At 40.8% G+C, this 26,664-nt stretch overlaps 2 protein-coding genes across 12 annotated transcripts in view; one reads left to right on the top strand and one right to left on the bottom strand.

Annotated features, from left to right (window-relative positions):
- Window positions 1-26,664, top strand: part of LOC135499121 (uncharacterized) — a 99,766-nt gene that overhangs the window by 35,193 nt on the left and 37,909 nt on the right. For 6 of the 10 annotated variants that reach the window (XM_064789790.1, XM_064789789.1, XM_064789788.1 and 3 more), the window contains exon 1: window positions 1,958-2,017. The exons of the other annotated variants lie outside the window; for them this stretch is intronic. The gene's annotated coding sequence lies outside the window, so the exon portion shown is untranslated. Of the gene's footprint in view, window positions 1-1,957; window positions 2,018-26,664 lie in introns of those variants that run through there. 10 annotated transcript variants of the gene reach the window in all.
- The window catches only part of LOC135499120 (uncharacterized), a 57,164-nt gene that overhangs the window by 15,423 nt on the left and 15,077 nt on the right, over window positions 1-26,664 (bottom strand). For both annotated transcript variants that reach the window (XM_064789781.1, XM_064789780.1), the window contains 6 exons: window positions 18,403-18,566; window positions 17,425-17,555; window positions 16,185-16,342; window positions 12,770-12,910; window positions 12,401-12,527; window positions 8,586-8,781 (listed from right to left, as the gene is read on the bottom strand). In XM_064789781.1, coding sequence (XP_064645851.1) covers window positions 8,586-8,781; window positions 12,401-12,527; window positions 12,770-12,910; window positions 16,185-16,342; window positions 17,425-17,515 — 713 coding nt within the window. In that variant the 5' untranslated portion in view covers window positions 17,516-17,555; window positions 18,403-18,566. The remainder of the gene's footprint in view (window positions 1-8,585; window positions 8,782-12,400; window positions 12,528-12,769; window positions 12,911-16,184; window positions 16,343-17,424; window positions 17,556-18,402; window positions 18,567-26,664) is intronic.

Consider the following 26,664-nt stretch of genomic DNA (forward strand, 5'->3'; position numbering starts at 1 on the left):
TGGCAAAATCCAAAAACCTTAAAAATGTGATTATTCCTTAACTTCTTGCCCGATTGCCACCAATTTGATATCATGGGTACATCTAACCACCATACAGTATATGTCACACAGGTTTTTAATTTGACCTTCTTGTCAAGGTCACAGAGGTCAAATGGCGTAAATTCGCCGTCAGGCCGTAACTATGGCACGTTTCTTAACTGCAATGACTATTGATCACAAATTAAGTACACATGTACCCCTTGGTCAGGTGATCTCAGGTACCGAAGTTTGGTGTGATCTGATTTGCCGTTTGGCCTCCAGGGAGGGGGCCAAATCCTAAATTCTTCAAAATGCCATTATTTCTAGTAATGACTTGCCCGATTGGCACCAATTTTATATCATAGGTACATCTAATTCTAACAACCATTCAATGTGTCACCCGGGTCTTCTTTGATTTGACCTGCTTTTCAAGGTCACATAGGTCGAATGTACTGTAAATGGGCCATTTTGGGGAAATTGTAATTGCTTGGACCTACATCAAACCTAACACTACATGACACAATACCATGCTCTTTATCCATCTTTCCTCCACATGAGGTGAGCACAATGGCCCTGGCCATTTCATTTCAGTACCTTTTTCCTGTACCTTTATTACCAAGATTCAGTCAACAGACACCCCTTCAATTCAGAAAGGATAAATTATGTGGTGATTATGTGGGAGATATCAGTGAGCGTAAGTGTTTTGCTTTGAATTATGATGCTGTAGAAATGTGTAAGTGCTGTAAATAGTTATGAGCTCAGTCTATCATTAAAACTTATTAATTAGATATGAAGTCTTAGCCCTCTGTTTCTTAGTTCCTTGGTCCATTAGAATAAGATTGGTGTCAGATCAGTGGTGACATCGTACTTGACGAACTAGTTAATTTCGTCAATATTTGGATGCCCAGGGTTGTGACATTTATTGTCTTTGTTTCTTTAATGGTGACGCTTTACCGCTCGACCCCGTTTTACGCTACAGTAGAAATAAGCGTAATTGGTAGCCTAAATTAGGCGTAGGGCTACAAAACCTCATCCACTTATTCATAGAGCTACATCAATACAAACATATCAACGGAAGTGTTGCTATCATCAGCAAACCCACATCGAGTACCATAGAAAAGGAAATATTCCGTTGTTGAATCTGCCTGGGCTTTCAATTTTTTTTCTGTCGTCTTCTAAGCGCTTTGGTAACCATAGTGACAGGTCCTTACTGACACTGTCCGAATCCCCACACCCACGGTGGTCAACGTACACGATTAATTCAGTGCGAAGCAATGATCTATCACTTTTCTCGAGCAGACGAAAATTTGGTACCAACTCTGCACAATCCACTCCGTTTCGCGCCTTAGAAACTACCGTCATTGTGAGAATAAGTCCATTTTTAAGTGTTCCACCCACACAACGTTCTTGCGTAATTTGAAATAGGCGAATTATTACCTCATAGCCGCGATTCCCTTGGTGAAACATGTAACTGTCCACTAGAAATCATCCCTGCAATCGAAGTTCGATAATATCTGACTGTGGACTATTCGAAGGACCACGCTATATATGTCTGCTACGCTGTGTGTTGCAAATAGGTATTTCATTTCCTATCATTTAATAGGATGATATTGGAATATCAAACTGGCACATCACATCAAGACGTATCCGGATGAACACCGACAAACATACGGATGCACGACCTTTCGGGTGCACGGATTAACAATACTAAAACACGTGAAATATCGTTATAGGGCACACTTCAAACGTAGGTTTCCCGTTTTAGACGACGGTATATGCGATTTGTAGAAAGTCGTTTTTCATGGTGTATCAGTCTACTAAAAGGTCTATCTTTTGCAGTACCGTATAGTGTCGTTTAAATCAGCCAGTATTCCTTGAACCTTACAAGTGTTTTGGGGTTCTCGAAACGTATTTCCGCCTTCAAGGGACCCTCCCTTTAATCTTGGTGATGACCCGGGTGCAGCAGCGAGGCTTCTCTACTTGAGTCAATTGCTATGTGGTAAGCATGCTGCCATTTAATCACACCCTTTTGGTTACCTTACGTCATCAAGAGGCAGAATGTATTGAAAACCACTGGTCATACCAGGATGATTTATATTATTGGAGCTAAAATGTTGACCAGAGGCAGAGGCAGAGCCGAGGTTTTGGCCAAAAATTTCAGCTCCGCCATCTCAATTTTTGGTGAGACAATCAACGCCGACAGTGAGGTATCAATTTTTATTCTAAAATATGTCAAATTCAACAACGGTTTTAGATAACAGCGTGGTTTTGGATGGTTTTTGAGAGCTTTCACATTTTGCACCAACCCAAGCGGTACCGCTGAATTCAAAACGAGACTTCGTTTGCGCATAGTGCATTTACACTGTAAAGTGCGGTTCGTTCTAAATCCGGGTATCTTAGAATTCGCTACTATACTTCCCAGACAATATTTCGACGTCCCCTAGTTTCTTTTCCATCCAACCATGCCAACAGTTAATTGATGAAGACACTTGACCGAAAATCTATTATTTCAGTATAACTCGTCACTGACACCCTGCAGAAGGTTATAGATTACATCATTTAAAATGATATTTGCATTTGAAATATCATTATATACAAGATGGCTGCCACGGCGGTTGTTTCGATTAGCCTGCTATGATAAAAAGCTGTTTATCTTGGAAACACCTTGTCTCCTATTGACTGGATGATGAGGAGACATACGTCGTACATTATAGAAAAGTGAGGTCTAGGTGTTGTTCTTTTGAAGGAGGTTCCATTCCTACTTCTTTGGAGAAATAGTGAGGGAAGTGTTTTCCCTGAGTGTGAACAGGACTTACATACATGTACATTGTATATACTATATATGCGTGTGTGCATGTGACACGAAAAGAACAACAGTAGTCACCATAGCCGAAATTCCGTTCCGCTCTAATGGCTTCGAAAACAATAACCGATCACTTTTCCGGGACCACAGAAACACCGAGATAATCTGGTGAAAAGTGTAAAGGAAAACAGCGTTCCCCACAGGAGGGATTAGGAAGCCCTGAACTGAAAATGACACGAAGAGAGGGAGATCATGTTGACAAGCACGTCGAATCGGGGGAACCAGAACGCGCCGAGAATGATGCTGGGTCTTCTGGGAAACAACTAGATACCGCCCCACAGGAGGGAGATACTGGCCTACCAATTATCGATGATCCTGTATTGGCATACATTGTATTTGGACAGCAAACGGGTACGAATGATAATGTACGGAAAGCAGTGGTTGGTTATTACTCCGCTAGTCAGATTCGTGTTGCGAAAAATAAGTTATGGGGAGCGAAACCTAATCTGTGTGATATAATAGGTGACTTGCAAGTGCGCAAGTCATCTTCTGCGAGGCCGGAGGAGGAGGCGAATACTAGTGATATCATTGCCGCACTGAGAAAGCTTGACAAAGTGAATAAAATGCCGAGAATCGTGATTTCGGCAACTAGGCTTGCGGAGATTCCACGATCCCCACCTGAGGAACTGAACAATATATCGTTGGCTGATAGATCATATAGTTTAGAACACAAAATGATTCAGATACAAGAGATGGTAGAAAAGTGTTCACATGACATGAGAGAATTAAAAGCAAATGCCGATAACAAACCACACAAATCATATGCCGAAACATTGAAGCATAAAGGTACTGACACTGACGATGAGGAGAGTGGTGCGATGCGTAGGCCGACTGTTGAGCCGGCTCGGTGTGAATCGATATGGGGCGATACCCAGACTATACGTAATACCGAAAGCGGAGTCACTGGCCAGATGACTTTCAACAGTATATATAGTTCGAAATCAGGATCTATGAGTAGGGGGCGGGGTTCTAGAGGTGCGCGTGGCCACGGGCGCACTAATCCGCCTATGCCCCAAAACGTATTAAGATTGAGGGGAAGTTGCCGGTCCCTGAGTGAAACGAGTGCGGATGATTCTGATGAGGAATATCGAGTATCCAGTTATGAACAGAAAAAGTTGAAAAGGAGAGAGAAATCACGACAGAAGGTGATCACAGGCATATCAGCTGCGAATTGTGGTTTCAAAGGTGCTTCTGAACCCAACAGGGACTTGTTTATTTTTCGGCTTGACCCTTCGACCGAGAAAGAGGACCTTATGAAACATCTCGCTGATAACAAGATTGAAATCAGGGGATTACAGCTAGTGTCGCATGCCAATGCTAAGTTTAGATCGTTCCGACTAACTGTAGCGAAGTTCGAATTCAGCAGATTATTTGACGACGCATTATGGCCTGAAGGCGTACGTGTAAGGAAGTACAATGTCCCTCCGAAAAAGGAGGATGAAAACACCGAGGACTAATCATGATATATTTGTTTCCAAAGAGTAGTGATAGAACAATCACCAGTACCCAACTCTTTCTTGTTAGTTGTATGATTATGGGCTTGCTGAACTTTACGTCGTACAATAGCAATGGACTCGGATCAGGGCGAGTTGAACACATGTGTGAACTGAACGCATGCACTGACTCTTTATTACTGCAAGAACATTGGCAGTTTGAAGAACAATTACAAAAACTTAGAGGTGAATTGGGTATCAATATGAACATTCATGGTGTTACTGGTATGAACGTTGAGCAATTGCTGGTTGGCCGGCCGCACGGAGGCGTGGCGATTGCCTGGGACAAAAGAATGGAAGCGGTTGTTACACCTATACAATGGGTTTCGAAACGTGTATGTGCTATTGAGGTTAAAAGTTTGAAATTAGAAAACAAAGTTATATATTGTTAAATGTGTACATGCCGACCTATTGGGGAGGCCACCAGAACCTTATAGAATTTAACGGCGTTCTGCAAGAAATCTCTGCGATACTTGCAGCTGCAAATACCCCGGATATTATAATTGGTGGTGACTGGAACACAGATTTTAGTAGAGCTGATTCAGCACATACCCGAGCTCTCTTAAAATTTATGGAAGAGAAGAGTTTACTTTGTGGAAAGACACATACTGCTTGTGACGTAGATTACACATATGAGAGCAACATAACTGGTTACAGATCACTTATCGATCATTTTCTGGTATCGGAGAGGATTTTTAATAGAATAAAAAAATACAGTGCCCTGAACAAAGCAGACAACCTCTTTTACCACTCCAGTTTACAATTGGTTGGTGAAGTAAATAATCAAACTGATAAAAAGTCCGATATCAATGATAGAAAGGCGGTAAAAACCCAGTTATGGGACAGTGTCGCTCAAGACGACATTGTGAGGTATCAGGAAGTATTAACAGCCAAATTAGGCGAAATAAATGTTCCCTTTCATGCACTTAAGTGTAATAATTACTCGCGTACGAACCACACTGGGGATATAGAAAAATTCCACGATGATATAGTATCGGCATGCGTTAGGGCAGGTGATGAAACCATACCTTTTAGTAATAAGAGTACCTTTCGCGGTAGAGCAGGTTGGGACGAAGAAATCAGTGAGCAAAAGAGACGGGCTCAGTTTTGGCATGAGTTATGGAAGGAAAATGGGAGACCAAGAAATGGTTACGTCGCAGACATACGTCGCCACACTAGGGCACAATATCATTTAGCAGTAAAACGGGTAAAAAAGAATCAAGATAAGGTAGCTGCAGAAAAATTGGCAAACTCAACTAGGGGTAAGAGTGGTAAGGAATTCTGGACAGATGTAAAGAAAATAAAAGGTACAGGTCGTGTGACACCTAATACTATGGACGGTGTTGAGGGGAGTGAGGCGATATGTCAAGTTTTTGCAAATAAATTCAGTAGGTTATACAACTCAGTTCCGTATGAAGTTGATGAAATGCATGAGTTGAAAATGAGTCTAAATGATAGTATTTTACAAAATTGCTGAGTTGGTCAATGCCAAAATGATCATCGAGTTAATGTGCAGGAAGTCATTCAGGGGGTGAAACAGCTTCAAGCGGGAAAGAAAGACAGTATTTCAGACATTAGATCTGATCATTTTATAAATGGTGGTCCTAAACTTTATACGTATATATCGTTTCTGCTTAGTTCGATGATCTCACATGGTTACTGTCCTACCAATTTTACAAGGTCTAAGGTAATACCGATACCTAAAAATAATAGGAAGTCTTTATGTTCATCAGAGAATTATAGAGGTATTTCTCTGAGCAGCATTATTGGCAAGATTCTCGATAACATCCTATTAAAGAAGTACAATTCTATTTTATCTACATCTGACTCCCAGTTTGGTTTTAAGGCTGGGATGTCAACGGCTACATGCAGCACTGTTGTGAATGAGGTTATAGAATATTACAATAGCTGCAAAACTGCAGTCTACTGTGTTATGCTTGATGCAAGTCGGGCCATCTATTGTGTTCATTTCATTAAATTATTTAGGGTATTGATGAAGAAAGGCCTGTGCCCTTTAATTGCACGACTTCTGGCCAATTTATATACAAATCAGATCATGCAAGTACAGTGGGGTGAGGTTTTATCGATGGAATTCTCAGTTAGGAATGGTGTAAAACAAGGGGGTGTATTATCGCCAGTATTGTTCGGTATATATCTTGACGAACTTTTAGATAAATTGGGTAAATCTGGGGTTTGCTGCCACATTGGCAGCATATTCTTTGGCGCCTTTTTCTATGCAGATGATGTCATCATTTTAGCGCCGTCATTAATCGGGCTTAGGAAAATGTTGAAGGTTGCAAGTGAGTTCTCGCTTGAGTATATGATTTCTTTCACTGCGTTGAAAAGCAAATTTCTTGTATTTGGGTGTAATGATCCTCCACCCGAGGTGGTTTTTCAAGGTAATGCAATCAGAGTATCCCAAGAGAAAATTAATTTAGGGATACTTCTGGGTCATGACGTACGACGTAGGCGGATACAACTATGTATAAATGATCTTTATAAACGCACAAAAATGTTAATGTCTCAGTTTAGATTTGCCAACTACAGCACAAGATATAGACTATTTAAAACCTTCTGTATGTCCCTATATGGATAGCAACTATTAGACATGTCAAAACCGTATATGGAAGACCTCTTACCGTACACATAATGAGCTATTATCAGATATCATTCAAGATTGCTGTATTCAAAAACAATTGGAAAAGAGAATGGTGAAATTCGTAAGTGGCTTGTTTGTTGTAAAAAACAAGTACACTCGGAAATGTATCCAGTTGATAGTTTCAGGCAGCAGTTCACCACTAGGGAAAACGTTTACCTACATTATTCATAAATATAATTGGAATAGGTACAATTTGGCACTTTTAGGATATATGTTAGATGAGGTTTATAAATTGCCAGGTCAAACGAGGGTGGGATGTCAAATTAGGGAGCTTTTAGAAATAAGGGATTAGGGGAGCAACTTTTTGTCGTCTACTAAAATAAAAATACTTCTAGACTTTTTGTGTACAATGTAAGTGTGAATACTTTGATTGATTTTGCTATAAGACTTGTAATACTAGGAGAGGTCATTGTGTAGAAAGTTATGACGAGAAATTGGTTGTTCTTTTGTTGGCACCCGCACAAAATGTTCATGCACGTTCACAATCTTTCTGTACTTATAGTACGAATAAACATATATATATATTTGGTAGAATATTGCTAGATAAATTGGACTCGATCAGTTTTGAAAGAGGTAGATGATCCTCATGCATGCGTTCACTTTTGTGCTTTACCAATAGATCACCGTGCACCAATATAGGTAGACCTGCCTACGCTTTCCTTAGTTCAGATTCTGGAGCTGATACATCATAGACTGGAGGCTTGATCGACAATTAGTGTTACAGTGCGGCATGCGCACATACTTAGGATGCACAGTGTAAATCATAGAGGCTGTAAGTCAATGAAAACAATTCATATTTCGAACATTTGTGAAAAGTAAGTCTACAAATCTACGAATTTTCTACGTTAAAGACGTGAATTCGGTTCATTCGTGAAGAATGGTCTCACGTGGTGTGTTCACTGATATTCGCTCTCCAATATAGACTGGAAAATATGTAATCAAAATGTCCTTAAAGAACGAGGAATTTACATAAAGTGTGCGATATTGCAATCCCAGCGTACACTAGATTTTATTCGGAAGGTGATAGAACATTGCTAAGCAGGGAATGAATCGTGTACGTTGTCCAAAGTGGCACTGGTGACTGTAGTGCACAAGTGGTCGAAGTGACAAAAAACTCACAAATACCAGTAGTTCGCATCGTGTCAACACCGTACTCGCGTTAGAAAAAAATCCCATCGTTAATTTCTATTTGCTAACGGTTTGGTATAGGTTTCAACACTAAAAATAATGGCCTCTAATTTGATAAACATGATATCATATCATAATTTTACTCGAATGTAAAACGACCATCTTTTACTACTAATCCTTGTTTGAAGAAATACTAGGAAAACAATGCAAAAAATTACTTTTGCTAATATTCATTTCAGCACAATTATAGTGATGCCCAGTCACCAACAAGGATTAAGTTAAAGGTAAAACAATGGCCAGTGACATGTTCCCATCAAGTTTAATGTACCCATGCGAAGTGCATACACAGAGAACAGTGGGGATGCAATAAAATTGCAACTAATTAGGAAAAGCAAATAAACGCAGTGCATTATTTTAGTCTTACCAGATATCTGTCTTTAAGCCATATCCCTTTTTCTCGTCGTCCTCACCCCTTGTTGCCTCCGGTGACATGTACTGAACTGTTCCTTTACCAGCTGTTGTTGCTCCATGGGTCAGAAGACTGGCTTCGAGCTTCCTCGAGATTCCGAAGTCCGCCAGTTTGATAATGGGGTCGTCGAGGCTCAAAAGGACGTTGGCAGCTGAGTAAAATGATAATTGTTATTGCGTTGCTGCAAACAGGTGTACATGTAAGTGCAGAAATGATTTAGGATAGAAGACAATTATTATTAAACCCAGCTCGTCAATGTTGTAAGACTGGCTGTTACCCATCATGACTGTGATTAGAATGAGATCACAGAAATATAAAATTAGTATTTTTGACGATAACACAAAAATATCTGATTATTCAGAAAAAAAAGATAACTGCCTGTCATCTAAAGTTGTTTATGTAAGAGATGGAAGCGCTGAAAGTATCTAAGATGCCTGATATAGGATTAATTAATAAACATCTAGCACGGTGACTATGGTATGTTTTACAAAGCCCTCAATCAAGTAGGACGTGCCAAAAATGTATGTATAAAAAAAACCGTCTCCATGAGCCGGCATGCAATTTCAATCACTTGATCGTTTATAACCGACCCCATTATTACTGCTAACTTCGGATTGGTTTAAGGAATTGATACTGAACTTGAGGCATTGATTGTCTCATCAAAACCAACGCGGCTTCGTTGGTGCATAGTGCATTTACACTGTAAAGTGCGGTTCATTCTAAACCCAGGTGTTTTGGAATATCGTTCTGATTACACATAAATTAAGTACACCTATAGGACGTGCCGAAAATATCCGTATCAAAAACATCGTCATGAGCCGGCATGCGATTTCAATCACTTGTTCACTGCACAGTTTTGACTAATGAGACGTTATAGGTGACATACTACGCGTTTATAACCAACCTCATATTATTGCTAACCTCGGAGTGCTTTTAGGAATTGATACCGAACTGGAGGCATTAGGTGTCTCACCAAAACCGCAAGGGTAGAGCTAAACTGTAGACCAAGACCGACGAGGCTTCGTTGGCGCCTAGTGCATTTACACTATAAAGTGTGGTTCATTCTAAATCCAGGTGTTTTAGAATATCGTTCTAATGACGCATCAATTATCCTCATCGCTCCCAAATATCCATAAGTAACGTTGTTTAGTACTTAAAGTGGTTACGGTCAAAGTATACTGTACGAAACGCATGGCCATCATTCTATGCTATCTGGTTTACTATTACAATTATCAAAAATACATAAAATAAAATAACTATAGAAAAATGTACTGTTTTCTGTTGTCGTAGTGAATTTTTTACGAGTAATACAATGGCCTTCCTGCCCAACAAATGCATCAGCAAATTTTACGCGGGTTTCTGATTGGAACCCTGTTGAAGGCCCTTGCTTGTCGACATTTTCATTTGGCTGAACCCATAGCAAACTGATCTGCGCGACACTTTTAAACAGGAAATGGGGAAGGATATGGAGAAGGTACATTTTCTCAGGCTGTGAAAATGTAAAGAAGTAGGCTAACGCGCTAAGGTGCAAAATGCCTTTTAAAGTATTTACTTGTGAATCATAAGTCAAACGTCGCTTAGATATATGGATCACGTTACTAGCTAAATCTGCAATAAAACAATCAACCGAAGCTCGCCGGGGTGCCATAACAATACATCGCTTTCCACGGCAGGAGTTGACTACTTTTCGAGGCTCCGATGATCATTATGAGTCGACGTCGGCTGATCGATCACAAGACAGCTGCTTTCTATCAACTCTCTGACTTACAACCAGCAAATTGATCGCCTATCGTCCTATATTGCACTTGCAACATTGTCGCTAAACATCAATAATGCCTGCAACTCTACGAGTAGGCCCATCGTCATTTCCCGGCGTGTCATGGTAGATTTTGTTACCGCAAGTATTAAAAGCCTGTGTCATTATCATCAGTTTATTACTTTAGCACGACATCAAGCATCCAATTCGGTAGAGGGGCAACTCGGGACAAGGTTTGGCGACGTATTCACTCTAAAAAATATGACGTCGACATATTGAAAACTCACACGGTGATTGCAACGAGGTCGGGCCTCTGCAAAAAAGTTTTTCTTGATATGATGTTACATTTCATTATAGTCATGCGTTGTTTTCTTTTTTTATCGTATTTATTTAGCTCATCAAGTTGATAAAGAATATTAGTAGCTGATTTTAATGTTTAACTAGCCTTTTTGAAAAAGTGTTTCGAATCAAGCTTAACTCTTTCAGCTCGCAGACCGTATACGGTAGGGCATGCTTGATCTCAAAGCCGTGGACCGTATACACGTTCGCAGTTTAAAACTCTCGCTGTAATTTTTGCGTCACCAGCGGGCTAGCTATCGGGGCTTCGGGAAAGAACTGCCAGATTGCTTTCGCTCCGAGTCCAATCATTTGTAGATTCGTCAGTTGATCGTAGATGGCACTCTGAGCTGTGATCTATCGTCTGCGCTGAGAACTCCGATTTTGCAAGAATGGGGTAAAATCAAATCAAATCAAATCACATCACTGCTGTAGGTAAAAGCTAGAGACCTCTATTAGCCAGCATGTACATTCTGTGTACATTTTAATGAATATAGGTTGGTGAAAAAAGTACACCAAGGGTGTTTTAATTCCCACCAAATTTTATATGTGTTATGAAGAGGCTTTTATCGAAATAATAGTAAAAATTCAAAACATTCCGATACCGATTGCCTGAGAAAAATTGATTTGTGTACAGCATTGCCATCAAATCGTCACTCGCGGACTGATATGGGCCTATTAGAATACACAAGTTCTAAACTGGCTAGTGAGACAATATTTCCTTAAATTAATTATCAAAAAGTATATCCCTGTTATGGCCTGGCTCTGTAGATTAAGAATCCACGAAAGATTGAAGAATAAATCCACTTTCACCCATCACAGTCATGTATTTACCACAGCTTCACAGTTCAGTACGGACTATGACTGTCAGTGCCACACTTCCGCCTGTGGATAAATACATGTCTCTGCTACATTTTATTTGTGTGTCTATATATGCCCTTACAGACAGTTCTGGTGTATCAGTTATGCATCTTAGTGGATTTTGGAACTTTCATCAAATTTTGTTTGTGTACATATATTCTTGCCAATTCTTCGGAAAATTCTGAAGGACAAAAAGACTGATATTTATTGTGGGTTACTAAAATTTGTGTGTGATTGACTTTATGGATATGTTTATGAAAAGAAGAAGGAAGGAGCTACACAGTGACACCAAGTTTGCTGATATAGGCTGAATGCTTTTTTTCTTTCTTAAAACTGTCTCTTTCAGTAAAAACGCTAGAGTTTTCAGATTAACGCTTGCAAAAAGGGATACGGGCTGAAAGAGTTAAAAGAAATAGTTTTGGCGCCAATGACGTCAGCAATGGCGGATTTGCACTGCAGTTAAAGCCGATTCTTGTAGAGAATTGATTCTTGTAGAGAATCGACTCAAAGTTGCGAGTAGACATCGGCACAAACAGATTGAATAAATCATTTTCATTAACTTTTCATTAAATTTTTTTTTCAATGCTCGATGCCTTTTTCTGGCGAATATAGTGGTAGTAGCTGCAATCCATGAATTTGATTATGTTCAAATCATTTACAAGATTAACTGCAGGGGCACGCATTTAAACATTCGCACTTGTAAAACCTTGGAACTCCATATGTCATGTTCACGGATTAAGACATTTAAAGAGATGTTAACGATATTGACCGATCTGATTTTTATATTATCAACCTGATCATGTTTTGGCCTACTTACGTTTGATATCCCGATGGGCTATGTGCTTCTCATGGAGGAACTTAACGCCACAGAGGATCTGATGCGTGTAGTGCCTTAGGTCATCTTCAGGAAGAGGTGTTTTTTTAATCTTCCCTGCCAAAGATCCCTATCGAACAATCAATCAATCGTTAAGTATATGGTAGTTGCTAAATTCATCCGCAACGTGTTTTGACATTTTGAAGATCATTATTTAGTAAAGAACATCACACCAGGCTGACCATTGCCTTCAAATTAATGAGCTACCCAGACTCGTATGTGGGTTCGGGAATGTGGCACTGTTCAAAACGGACCAGAGACTATATATCGGGCACACAACTAATTCCATTGTTTGTAGTAATTGGATCTTACCCCGGTCATATATTCCATTCCAATGTAAAACTTGCCGGATCCCACATCAGTATGCTCAAAGAAATATCGAACGATATTGGGATGGTCGAATCGACTGAGCTCGCGCATTATTCTCACCTCAACCTCAAAGGCTTTATCTTCCTGCAAAATGAAATTTGTTTATAACAATTATTAACTAACGATTTCTGTCACAGAAACATGCGACCATGACCACATGTGGCAAAGTTAACTTTCGTGAGCTCTCGGTTGCCATCATAGGTCAACCTCTCCATCCGGGAACTACTTGATTAGCGATTAAAATTTGTTGCACCATAGACCCTAGTAATACCCTTACAGGCGCAGGTGGCAGAGCGTCGGTGTTATGATCAAGAGGTTGTGGGTTTGATTCCCGGCTGAGTCGCCACATAGAAACTTCCTACTGGTCAAGTTCGATTGAGCGTTATATAGTGGCTTCTTTTTGAAACCCATAAGGTTGCAAATGTAAACAATTTCATAATAGACATACAGTTCGCTAAATCCTTTTCCAATTTTAAATTATCAACTCTATAAATACGACAGTGGTGTGTAGTCAGCACTCCAGTAAAATGTTCAACTCACGACATATCGCGCGATGTTGTTCAAACGTGGTCAATGTGACATCGTGATGCAAAGGCTTCGTTCAATTCTGATATGAACGATGGCGCAAGGCTCGCCTGTGTTTCTGCCATTATCGTTTACATGAGTAAAAGCTCCAGCCTCGCCCAAAGACATTGTGCCTCCGCCAATTCCTGACGCAGGGTTGGATTGTAGCTACTTTTGACCGGAGCGATGGTCGACCACCCAAATATCGCGAGACCTCGCAGGGAGGCGCGTAGTTTTACCAGGCTGGGAAAGCTCATTTCGTCGCATGAACTTTGTTGATTTTGTAAAATTATGTAAATGTCTAATTCAATATACATGTATTTCTGCTTTTCTGGTTTGTAAACTAAATATGAAAAATTCAAATCTATTGTTGAAACATTGGGATCGAACCGAAAAATAGGGCCAATGTAGTGAAAACTAAGGTCAGTTGTTGTCGCAATCAAAATACATTTAGCTCCCTCTGTTGGACTACGATGGTCCCTATTGTATGGTACATGGATAGACTACGGGACACCTAACAGGAAAAAAATTCAACGGAGTGCAAAACGTGCTTAACACAACAGATGATTATTTGTTTGATGCATTTGCATAAGAAATTGGGACAGTGTTTCTCCGATACCTAGATATCTCTGTCAGGTGTGGGGAAATAAAGGCTTTAGTGGAGCGATAAGTTCCTACGGGGTTACAGGACAGTATGGGACAATACGGAGCAGGCTATAATATAACTGTTATTTTAACGGTAATGCGAGCTGCTAAATAATTCGTTATGAGACATGTAGATGCCTCTTAGCGTGTTTTATTTGTTTATGACTGACACTGCAAAGCCGCGATTAATCATAAAAAAATGATATTTTAATCTATCATGATCTCCAACCCCCCCGCCAAAAAAAAAATTTTAAGCCCTCAATTTTTAAATGAAATTAATTGAAAGTCACCCAACGGTTAAAACAGCAACTTGTAGAAGGCAGGTTCCTTGCACAGTCTACCCTTTACAGGACCTACTAAGGTTGTCCCCGAGGATACCCCAAAGATTCCATCCAAGGACTTTTCCCATACTTCTGGTTGTCAGCTTAACCCCTAAGAGGTTTTATTTTACCCTTTCTTGTATAATTAATCGGAAAAATAAATAAGTGTCATGAAAGTTGGTTCCGCGGATAGTTCTGTGTATTTATTATTTTCAGATTGAGATTTGCTTTTTTTCTCTATAAGGATACAATATGGAGTTATCATCATTATTGACTAAAAAATATTGCAGGGTGAAAATATAACTGATACAGATCTATCACCACTTCTTTTCAAATCTCGAAAATAGTGAGAAATCTTCGTCACGTGCCACCATACTCGAATGAAGCTGACTACATGGCCCAAGTAAACAATCTAGGGTTTAAAAACCACCATCAGCCTACCTTACCAAATCAAAGTAACAGTTACAGTTTTAGCAGGTTATCTATCAATCTGTCATAATAGCATTATGCTACAAACGCTCGGTCTCAGCAAGGTAAAAATTCGGTCACCCGTTAATTTTCCTATCATGCTAAAATCGCCTCGAAAATGTTTGCATGTTTAATGTTTGTAACTACAAGTAATAGATGAAACAAGGCCAGCCTGTTAGCAGAATCTTATCTTGATATTTAGTTCTGGTTCTGGTTGGTTAATTCGCAGTCCTCCAGAGAGGAGTTTAGCCCAAATGATGGGTATTCAAGCCCTGCGAGAATGGCTATATCAAATATGAAAGAGAAAACAGCCAACAAGTTCGCTCCTTAGTAAATTTACTAAAACAATTCACCAGCCTGCGTCGAACTGGTAGCATGGACAATAAGACATAATATGCAATTTATTTTGAAGTAAATAATTCGGCGAGATACTCGGTGATGCACGCATAAAGTCAAAGCACATTTTTCAATCTGTTCGCTCTATCCACAGGACCAACAGGTGTTTTTTTTCTCTGCAAATTACACCATATTGATATTCTTTTTTTAGGAATGACCATTTTAGAGGTAACACCGGCATTTTTGAAATCTGCAAAACGACATAGTATTTTTGTCATGTCAGTCTAAAATAAGCCTTGAACTAATCACAATGTCTTTAAGATCTTAAATCTCCTCGGTTTGTTCCATTGTACATGTTGAATTGGATGCAGCCAGTACTTCCTTGGCCGTTTCGGCAGAACATGGCTAACATTTCTCAATCGTCTTTTTTTTCTAAGTTTCGATCTTGCCCATGGCTCGCTGTTCTCTCGACTCGGCTTGTTAGAACTAACATTGTCAGTGTATTTTTATTTCAGTTACAATTCTGCCAAAGTTACAGGGAAGCAAGGTGAACTCATGGTCATGGTCGTCGGTCCATGCATCGCATTGATCAGTGAAAAGATACCCTTAATAAAATGTCTGAGCCATAACGCGAGCCTTTTCTGAATCGTATTTAGTTTTAAACTACCTAGCTTTTCTATTTGGAGAAACAATGGCCGTGATGGCAGACGAGTTATGTGTGCAAACCTCCAAAGTTCAACTAAAAGGGTCTAGCTTGCCTCACAAAAACTGTTTTGTAAATTCGTTATCAAAAACATTGCAATGATTCAGTCGCGCATTAAAGAAGCCGCTTCCAGGATGTTCATGAAGTGGAAGAAAGCTACAAGTGACTTTACTCAAAGTAGGTCAATACAAAGTAAAATGTAGAGGTCAATTCGAAATACGAATGTATGTTTCTCTTTTCAACGACAGAATACACTTGCACTCCCTTTACACTTAACCTAATCGCACTAAGGCTCAAAGTGATTATCTGACGTTGAACTAACCTTGGTTGTTTCATTTGGGTGGGATTTTAGTTCCTTGACCGCGATCTGTTCATCGGTATTGTTATGTTGGTACAAGTGAACTATGCCGAAACCACCTCCACCGAGGACACCGTTATTTATCTGTTGATAATCCGAAAAGCTTCGCTCCTCCTTTGTGTCTGTAAAAATATCATAAAAGTCATGTGAAGTAAAAAAAAAATCAAAGTAGCAGCATATTTTAAAATTTCGCCATATTATACATCAAATATTCATGAACGGAATTCATTACTCAATTGGTCAATCAAAACAAAATTTCCAAGTAAAAAAAAGCAAATCATTTAAAATTAATTTCATGTGTATCAAGTGAAGTCTATGTGACACGGAAATGGACCTCCATGGTTATGCCATCAAAGGGTTTCAAAATCGATGCGTGCTGGACTGAATACGTATTGTAAGCAATCTACTCTTCAACGACAGAGGCGCGACATTTTTTTTCCCAAACGACACATCCTTGGTCCAAGCATAATTTCCATTTGGACTAATAACGATTTCTACCAAAAAGTTAACAAAGAATGTAGAGAGACTGCATAAAAAAAGTGCGTAAGGCGAGATTCGATCCAGTGATCTTCGGGATGCTAAACAAACTGCTCTACCCTCTGCGGCAGCTGCCAACCATAGAAAATTTGTCCATACTATAGCAGTATACAGATCCTTATTCTGAGTCAATTTACGAAACGATTATACGCGCGGCACCCTCTTTATAGAAGAAGAGCTAGGGGAACTATGAATATTATGATAACAATTGCAATGGATATGTCGTTTGGAAAAAAAAAGCGCGACCAGGGCACATCACTGGGTATTGCCTGCAATACGTATACAGTAGAACCTCTCTATTAAAGACACCCTCGGGACTAACAAGTGCTGTCTTTAATAGAGAGGTGTCCTGATTAAAGAGGTCAAATTGAATGGAAACACACAATTTGGGACCAAAAGTAGTGTCCTTAATAGAGAGGGTGTCCTTAATAGAGAGGTGGCCACTACGGGAGGTTCTACTGTAGTGATCACGTCAAACCAGCCGACGTTTTAGCCCTGCTACAGTAACCCTTCATAAAAATTGTAAAAACAAGTTCGAGAAAACGATAAAACTAAAATTATTCACCATTGCTGTTTGTGCTGATGAGATCGACACTCCTTAATTATAAACAAGTGAATGAAAAAAAAACCTACTGCCCGTAGAAGTCTCTTTTTGGGATTCACATACCGTATGCGTCCAAAATGGCATCTTCTGTTTTCTTTATTTCATCTATCACGTGGCTCACATCAAATGTGTTACAAAAATATATCAGCCACATATGTAGGCATCTGTAATCGGCAATCTCTATTTTACCACTTCTGAAAAGGAAATAAAAGTACTTGTAATGTGAAAACTGATGCAGGTATTGTCAGATGTCACCGCTATTAAAACCATGCATGAGCAGGTCACCTTATCATTTGCTCTTGGACACAGCAATGATAGGTTCACATAGTGCACACTGCCACGAATTAATGCAAGTATCAATTCGTGTCTTGTACCCCCCCTCCTCAAGGGTACGACACCTTATCACCCTATAACGACATCTTAAGGCTCAAGCATCACCCTTTTTTCACCAATGCTACTTTTTCTTTCGTCAAGACATCACCATCAACAATATATCAGTTGTCACCATCATATAAAGTAACCGGACTAATTTTACTGGGTAAGGCTGTATGTTCGACAAGACATCGACACATTAGCATCCTTATTCTTTCCAGCTTCGCCAAATTTTCACTAAAGGAAAAATAAATACTACTCAAGCATCGGCAAAGATTAGTGGTGATAGCTTAACTACCCTTGAGGAGGGGGGGGGGGGGGGGGGTACAAGAAACGAATTGATACTTGCATAAGGAACTATGCCGGAGTAGAGGGTACCTGGATGAGTCATCACTCCAACTTTGGATTTTAAAACATTCCAAGGTATTTGTAATTTATATTTTGCGCGATAAAAGCCAGGATTAATTGATGCGCTTTTTGACAACATGCAAGATCAAATGGTGGAAATGTTGACCTCGCCTCTCAAGTGTAAAAATGACTATAAAATGATGACTATTGAAATGATGACTTTGACTGCATGTCCCTGGTTCAATTTTTGTCAAACCATACGATGTCCAAGAAAAATTTAAATAGCTATTTTCTTACATTTATCTCGTGCTTTTAACCTACCTCTTTAAGATATTCCAAAGGTCAGTGATCGTACTGGCAGTTTTTGTCTCCAGACCAATCACGTCAGTGAGCGCCTCATCAAAATCTAGCTGTTGATATTGGTTGTCATCAATGGAAGCACTAAGGTAGATACAAAGGGCTTCGTCCTTCTTTGTCTCTTCATCCTATACATGTAGTAGAGAGGAGAAACTAAAAAATAGGCCTGGATATAAGGTTTATCAAAATAATTCATGCAAGAGACAAGCATCCAGCGCAGACATGGAGGGAATGGGGCCTCACACCTGGCTAGGGTGGATGCCAAGTGGATTCAATTTGGTTGCCTTTGCTCCCTTTTACGTTCATGTAAGACTAAGTATGTACATGATATAAGAGGTGCTGGTTGAATAAGTCCCTGTTATACGGAAAAAGTTGTTGTGGTGAAATTGAGGCTCAAGGTTGGAGGCGAAAACGAGGCTCAAGGATGGCAGTCATACAATTTTAGAGCTCCGGGTTTATGAGTATTCTATGACGCAAATACGGACGAAAAGTACAAGAACGTAACGTGATCGAGGTGAAGAAACTAGTTGGAGTGAAGATTTTAGTAAACCGTTGAAGCAGTTTGAGAAGTGGAAATATCTTTTGACAAGCCAGAGAAGTTCAGAATTGAGCCCCTCCCAAGTTAGCCACGCGGTTGTGTTGCATGGCTGCAGTGAATGCACGCCGGTCCGTGCACTGCACTGGCGAACCTGTTCCACTTAGACTTTGTGCATTACAACCGATAAAGTTGGAGTGGTCTGCCGGAGAATTCAGTTCCGGGTCAGTAGCATAGTTTTCACTCTGTTTGTACAGCTTGCTGGCCGGGGAAGCACAGATTATTTTTCACCCTAACCAACCGCACCTTATTATGCCCCCGCTAAAGTGGGGGCATTATGTTCTTAGGTGGTTTCCGGCCGCCGCCGCCGCGTCCGCCGCCGCCGCGTCCGCGTCCGCCGCACTGAATTCCAGACTATAACTCAAGAACCCCTTGCTCGGCTGACTTGAAATTTTTAGGGGGTGTAGGCCTAGTGTGTCAAAGGGTCCCTATTGTTTTTTGGCGCGTTCCAAAATCCAATATGGCCGCCAGCCGCCATCTTAGATTTTCGCATTCCGCTCGTTTACTAAAAACCCGAGGTCCAACAGTCTTCAAACTTTTGTGGTGTGATGGTCTATGGTAGGGGAGGTTCCCTATCGATTTTGGGCCCGACCCGAAATCAAAGATGGCCGCCAGCCACCATCTTAGATTTTTGCATTCCGCTCGTTAACTGGAGAACCGGAGATCCAACAGTCTTCAAACTTTTGTGGCGTAATGGTCTATGGTAGGGGAGGTTCCCTATCGATTTTGGGCCCGATCCGAAATCAAAGATGGCCGCCAGCCACCATCTTAGATTTTCGCATTCCGCTCGTTTACTGGAGAACCGGAGGTCCAACAGTCTTCAAACTTTTGTGGCGTAATGGTCTATGGTAGGGGAGGTTCCCTATCGATTTTGGGCTCGACCCGAAATCAAAGATGGTCGCCAGCCACTGTCTTAGATTTTGACATTCCGCTCGTTAACTGGAGAACCAGAGGTCCAACAGTTTTCAAACTTTTGTGGTGTAATGGTCTATGGTAGGGGAGGTTCCCTATCGATTTTGGGCCAGACCCGAAATCAAAGATGGCCACCAGGTCCCCGACTTGGTGATTTGTATTCCGCCCCGTAAATTAAGAACCGAGTGAGTGACAGACCTAAAACTTATGTGGTGTTATTACCTAGTGTAGGGGAGGTTCCCTATCCATTTTGGGCCCGATCTGAAATCCAAGATGGCTGCCAGGCCCGACTTGGTTTTTCGCATTCCGACCTGTAACTCAAGAACCAAGTGAGTGACAGACCTGAAACTTATGTGGTGTGATGAGGTTGTGTAGGGGAGGTTCCCTGTCGATTTTGGGCCTGACCCAAAATTCAATATGGCTGCCAGCAGCCAACTTAGATTTTGGTATTCCGATTGTTAACTGAAGAACTAGAGGTTTGACACACTTCAAACTTTTGTGGTGCAATGGTCATTCAGGGGATGCTCTCTATCAATTTTGGGCGTGTTCCAAAATCCAATATGGCTGCCAGCAGCCAACTTAATAGATTTTGGTATTCCGATTGTTAACTGAAGAACTAGAGGTTTGACACACTTCAAACTTTTGTGGTGTAATGTTCTTCAGTAGGGGAGTTTCTCTATCGATTTTGGCGCATTCCAGAATCCAAAATGGCCTCCAGCCGCCATCTTAGATTTTTGCTGAGATGAGATAAGATAAGAGATGAAATAAATAGCCACGCAGTTGCTATTCATTGATATCCGAGCATTGGATATTCTGTGACAGACATCAGGAGATGAGATAAATAGCCTGACAGTTGTTATTCATTAGCATGTAAGCAATGGATATTCTGTGACTGATTCTAGCAGATTGCACTAGCTACCCGGCAGTGACTAGTCTTTAACTTCCTGAGTACCAGATATTCTGTGACTGATTCCAGGCGATCGCATAATTATGCCCCCGCTAAAGTGGGGGCATTATGTTCTTAGGTGGTTTCGGCCGCCGCCGCGTCCGCCACATCCGCCGCACTTAATTCCAGACTATTACTCAAGAACCCCTTGCTTGGCGGACTTGAAATTTTTAGGGGGTGTAGGCCTAGTGTGTCAAAGGGTCCCTATTGTTTTTTTTTGGCGCGTTCCAAAATCCAATATGGCCGCCAGCCGCCATCTTAGATTTTCGCATTCCGCTCTTTTACTAGAGAACCAGAGGTCCAACAGTCTTCAAACTTTTGTGGTGTGATGGTCTATGGTAGGGGAGGTTCCCTATCGATTTTGGGCCCGACCCGAAATCAAAGATGGCCGCCAGCCACCATCTTAGATTTTCGCATTCTGCTCGTTAACTGGAGAACCGGAGGTCCAACAGTCTTCAAACTTTTGTGGCGTAATGGTCTATGGTAGGGGAGGTTCCCTATCGATTTTGGGCCCGACCCGAAATCAAAGATGGCCGCCAGCAACCATCTTAGATTTTCGCATTCCGCTCGTTAACTGGAGAACCGAAGGTCCAACAGTCTTCAAACTTTTGTGGCGTAATGGTCTATGGTAGGAGAGGTTCCCTATCGATTTTGGGCCAGACCCGAAATCAAAGATGGCCGCCAGCCACCATCTTAGATTTTGGCATTCCGCTCCTTAACTGGAGAACCAGAGGTCCAACAGTCTTCAAACTTTTGTGGTGTAATGGTCTATGGTAGGGGAGGTTCCCTATCGATTTTGGTCCAGACCCGAAATCAAAGATGGCCACCAGGTCCCCGACTTGGTGAATTGTATTCCGCCCCGTAAATTAAGAACCGAGTGAGTGACAGACCTGAAACTTATGTGGTGTTATTACCTAGTGTAGGGGAGGTTCCCTATCCATTTTGGGCCCGATCTGAAATCCAAGATGGCTGCAAGGCCCGACTTGGTTTTTCGCATTCCGACCTGTAACTCAAGAACCAAGTGAGTGACAGACCTGAAACTTATGTGGTGTGATGAGGTTGTGTAGGGGAGATTTCCTGTTGATTTTGGGCCTGACCCAAAATTCAGTATGGCTGCCAGCAGCCAACTTAGATTTTGGTATTCCGATTGTTAACTGAAGAACTAGAGGTTTGACACACTTCAAACTTTTGTGGTGTAATGGTCTTCAGTAGGGGAGTTTCTCTATCGATTTTGGGCGCATTCCAGAATCCAAAATGGCCTTCAGCCGCCATCTTAGATTTTTGCTGAGATGAGATAAGATAAGAGATGAGATAAATAGCCACTCAGTTGCTATTCATTGATATCCGAGCATTGGATATTCTGTGACAGACATCAGGAGATGAGATAAATAGCTAGGCAATTCCTATTCATTGATATCCGAGCATTGGATATTCTGTGACTGACACCAGGAGAAGGGATAAATAGCCTGACAGTTGTTATTCATTAGCATGTAAGCAATGGATATTCTGTGACTGATTCTAGCAGATTGCACTAGCTACCCGGCAGTGACTAGTCTTTAACTTCCTGAGTACCAGATATTCTGTGACTGATTCCAGGCGATCGCATAATTGATGCTGTTCCAGTAACAGGGTCAACAGCTTGCCCACTGATCTTCTGTGTAAATTTCTAGCAGGCAATCGCCTTGGAAACGGCAAAAACTTAAAAGATCAAGGAGATGACAACGGCGAAAATAGTATAGACCACGCTTCACCTCTGTAGTGAGTAAATGGGAAAACCAACCTCTGCTGTTCACGTGCATGTCTATTGTCAGACCAACTAGCCCAGTCAACAGCCATATTATTGTGGATGTTATTTGAGAGCCTCCACAAAATTTCATAAACAGCCACAGAGAAGATATTATCGTATTTATGTGCTTATAAGCGCACTGCGCTTATATTCGAGGTGCGCTTATAGCCACAATTTCATATTTATAGGCTAAATAACGCGCGTAATGAACATATTAACACACCGAACACACCAGAGCGGGGGCATACATTCGCAATTTGCCCCAATTGCGTTATATATTTCTAGTTTTGTTGAGTGGTGCTATGCTCGTGTAGCATTTTAAGTGTCACTCTAGCATTAGTCGAGTATTCAGTTAATTAGTTTTGAATTTAATGTTTTCGTTAGCTTACCAGTTACGAGCCGTTTTAAAATTTGAAATATTAATCTTGTTTCTCGTTGGCTCACCAGTTAAATGTTTAGCTGAGCGTCTTCTTGAATCGAATAGTCGGTCTTTTTGGTCAAGGTTAAATAAAACGAAAGGTAAAACATCGAGTTTTGCAAATATTGTAGACGGTAAGACAGACAAGGGTAATATTGCTGATATATTTGCTGAGAAATACAACACATTATTAACGAGTGTATCATATCGTGAGTAGGATATGACGGCCCTCCTCGATGACATTGAATCGCAAATAGTTAATTAACACCATCATGTTCCGTGTGGACATGATGATCATGTGGTCACTTTAGGTGAAATCCATAAGGCAATTGGACTACTTAAGAAGGGTAAACATAGAGGTAACCATAAGATCTATACGGACCATTTAATTCATAGTAGTGACAAGTTCAAAGAATGTCTAGCGAAAGTATTCACAGCTATGTTAACCTATGCATATGTACCTCAGGGTTTAAAGAATCGACCAAATTTCCTGTTCCGAAAGATAAAAAGAAAATCGCTGAACGACTCTGACAATAATAGAGGGATTACTCTCAGCAGTATTGTAGGAAGGTGTTAGATCACATTTTTATGTCAAAAAACGAAAATATTTTCTCATCTTGTGACTTACAATTCGGGTTTAAGAAGTAAATGTCCACTACTAAATGCACTTTTGTCATTAAGGAGACGATTTAATACTATAGAAACAAAGAGACTGGTGTTTATTCCATGTTTTAAGATGCTAGTAAGGCATTTGACAGAGTGAATTATATTAAATTATTCAAGTTATTACTGAAAAAAGGTTGTTGTCCGATCGTAGCTAGGTTCCTTGCTATCATGTATACAGACCAAAGAGTTAATGTAACATGGAACGGTCACAGAAGTAGAAATTTTGGAGTGCGAAATGGTGTTAAGAAGGGGGGCGTCCTTTCTCCTATACTTTTTAGCTCACCTCTTAGCAGAGGTGAGCTTATCCCATACCGTGGCGTCCGTCGTCCGTCGTCGTCGTCGTCGTCGTCGTCCGTCGTCGTCCGTCGTCCGTTAGCAGGGCACGTTTCGTAACTGTTGGAGCTATTGAGTTGAAACTTGGTACACATGTACCCTTATGTAATGACACCTAGGAGACCAAGTTTCGGTCCGATTCGTTTCATGGTTTGGCCACCAGGGGGCCAAACGTTAAAAGTGAAAATATGCAATATCTCCCTTAATAGTAGTCGGGAAATTTTGAAAAAAATATGGTAGGTACTTCTAGCAAAGGTGCATCATATATCCTCCGGGTTTTTGATTTGACCTCCTTTTCAAGGTCACAGAGGTCAAATGGTGTAAATTGGCCGTTAGGATGTAACGATGGCACGTTTCTAAACTGCAATGACTATTGATACCAAATTTGATACACATTTACCCCTTAGTCAGGTGATCTCAGGGACCAAAGTTTGGTCCAATATGATTCACCACTTGACCACCAGGGGGCAAAATCCAAAAACCTTAAAAATGTGATTATTCCTTAACTTCTTGCCCGATTGCCACCAATTTGATATCATGGGTACATCTAACCACCATACAGTATATGTCACACAGGTTTTTAATTTGACCTTCTTGTCAAGGTCACAGAGGTCAAATGGCATAAATTTGCCGTCAGGCCGTAACTATGGCACGTTTCTTAACTCCAATGACTATTGATCACAAATTAAGTACACATGTACCCCTTGGTCAGGTGATCTCAGGTACCGAAGTTTGGTGCGATCTGATTTGCCGTTTGGCCTCCAGGGAGGGGGCCAAATCCTAAATTCTTCAAAATGCCATTATTCCTAGTAATGACTTGCCCGATTGGCACCAATTTTATATCATAGGTACATCTAATTCTAACAACCATTCAATGTGTCACCCGGGTCTTCTTTGATTTGACCTACTTTTCAAGGTCACAGAGGTCGAATGTACTGTAAATTGGCCATTTTGGGGAAATTGTAATTGCTTGGACCTACATCAAACCTAACACTACATGACACAATACCATGCTCTTTATCCATCTTTCCTCCACATGAGGTGAGCACAATGGCCCTGGCCATTTCATTTGTATTTACACTGACGAATTATTATCAAGGCTAAAATATTCCGGTTACAGTTGCTATATAGGAAATATGTTCATGGGAGTACTTGCATACGTCGATGATGTAGTCATATTGTCCCCGACTAGGCATGGGATGCGTAAGCTCTTACAGATATGTTCGGCATTCTCAGTTGAATGTCAGGTCATTTTTAATCCCACAAAAAGTCAACTTGTGTATCCCCCCCCCCCATTTGTATGGGCGGATCAAGTGATTAAAATGTAATACTATGGGCCACTCATCTTGGTCACATTATTGGTGAAGATGATGACGTCAGAAACCTTGTTAATGCCGTTAATGTATTATATTTGTGAGTAAATATTTTGGTTGCTCAATTTGGTCATTGCTATTCAGCAACAAAATATAAGTTATTCAAGTCTTTCGCAATGGCACAATATGGATGTGTAATCTGGAACTTTACCCCTGGAAAAATAGAAAGATTCTGCGTTGCCTGGCGGAAATGTGTAAGAAAATTATTTAACATTCCTTATATGACACACTCTAATTTGCTCCGAAATATTTGTGAAGACTTGCCCCCAAGACCTACAACATCATGTACGCTTTTTAAAATGTATTTTTAGCTCGAGCTTGTCAAATAAGCTGCTCAGTGGCGTTCATCTGTCCGTCCGTCGGTCCGGACGTCCGTCCGTTAAACCCATGGTGCACATTTTGTAACCGTAAGACCTAGAGACTTCAATTTTGCATTTCTGGATACTTCTGGTCAAACTCTACTTTCAAAACATAATCTGTCGCCATTCGACCTACTTCCTGCGAGTGAGAGCGCATGAAGGAAACTGGCCTATATCGGCCTAAGAGCAGCAGAATTAGTGGAAATATGCTCTAATATTAAGATAAAATTCTTGAAAAACTATTTTATTGAGAAAAAGTTCAAAATTTTAACAGGAGAGGGCGCTACCTGCCTTTTAATTATTTCTGCCGATTCAAATTCCCGCCCGATGACGTTAGCCATCAATGAAGTCTCCTATTTGCCAGTTCTCAAAACATGGCAGCTACACAACAAAGCAGCAGTAGCTCCAGGAATAAATCACTGTTCACTTCAGCTTCGTAATCGATTGTACCCCCACTTTATTGTGTGGTGTTCCTATTCAATCAACGATGTAAGGCCTTATTATGTTGGTTTTAATTGAGAAGGTGCATTATAAGCGGCCTGCGAAATACCGACAAAATGGCGGCATGTTGTTTACGCCATGTGCAATAATCTTGGAGCTCAATGAGTACTCAGCTCGATGACGATGGCCCGCTACGCCTACGGGCTGGTACTACGGTCGTACCGTGGGAAGGAACCCAATTTTCTGCTTAAAAAGTAGTCTGGTAGGCGATATTATCACTAGTTCGTTTCAGTGTTAGTCATAAGGTCTTTAGGGACTACTTTCACAAATTAGTTCTTGAAAATTTGGCCACATTTCTGTGAAAACGATATCGGAAGTGCATGCTCTGCTCGCGATG

Source organism: Lineus longissimus, chromosome 14 (assembly GCF_910592395.1).
Source record: "Lineus longissimus chromosome 14, tnLinLong1.2, whole genome shotgun sequence".
Taxonomy (NCBI): domain Eukaryota; kingdom Metazoa; phylum Nemertea; class Pilidiophora; order Heteronemertea; family Lineidae; genus Lineus; species Lineus longissimus.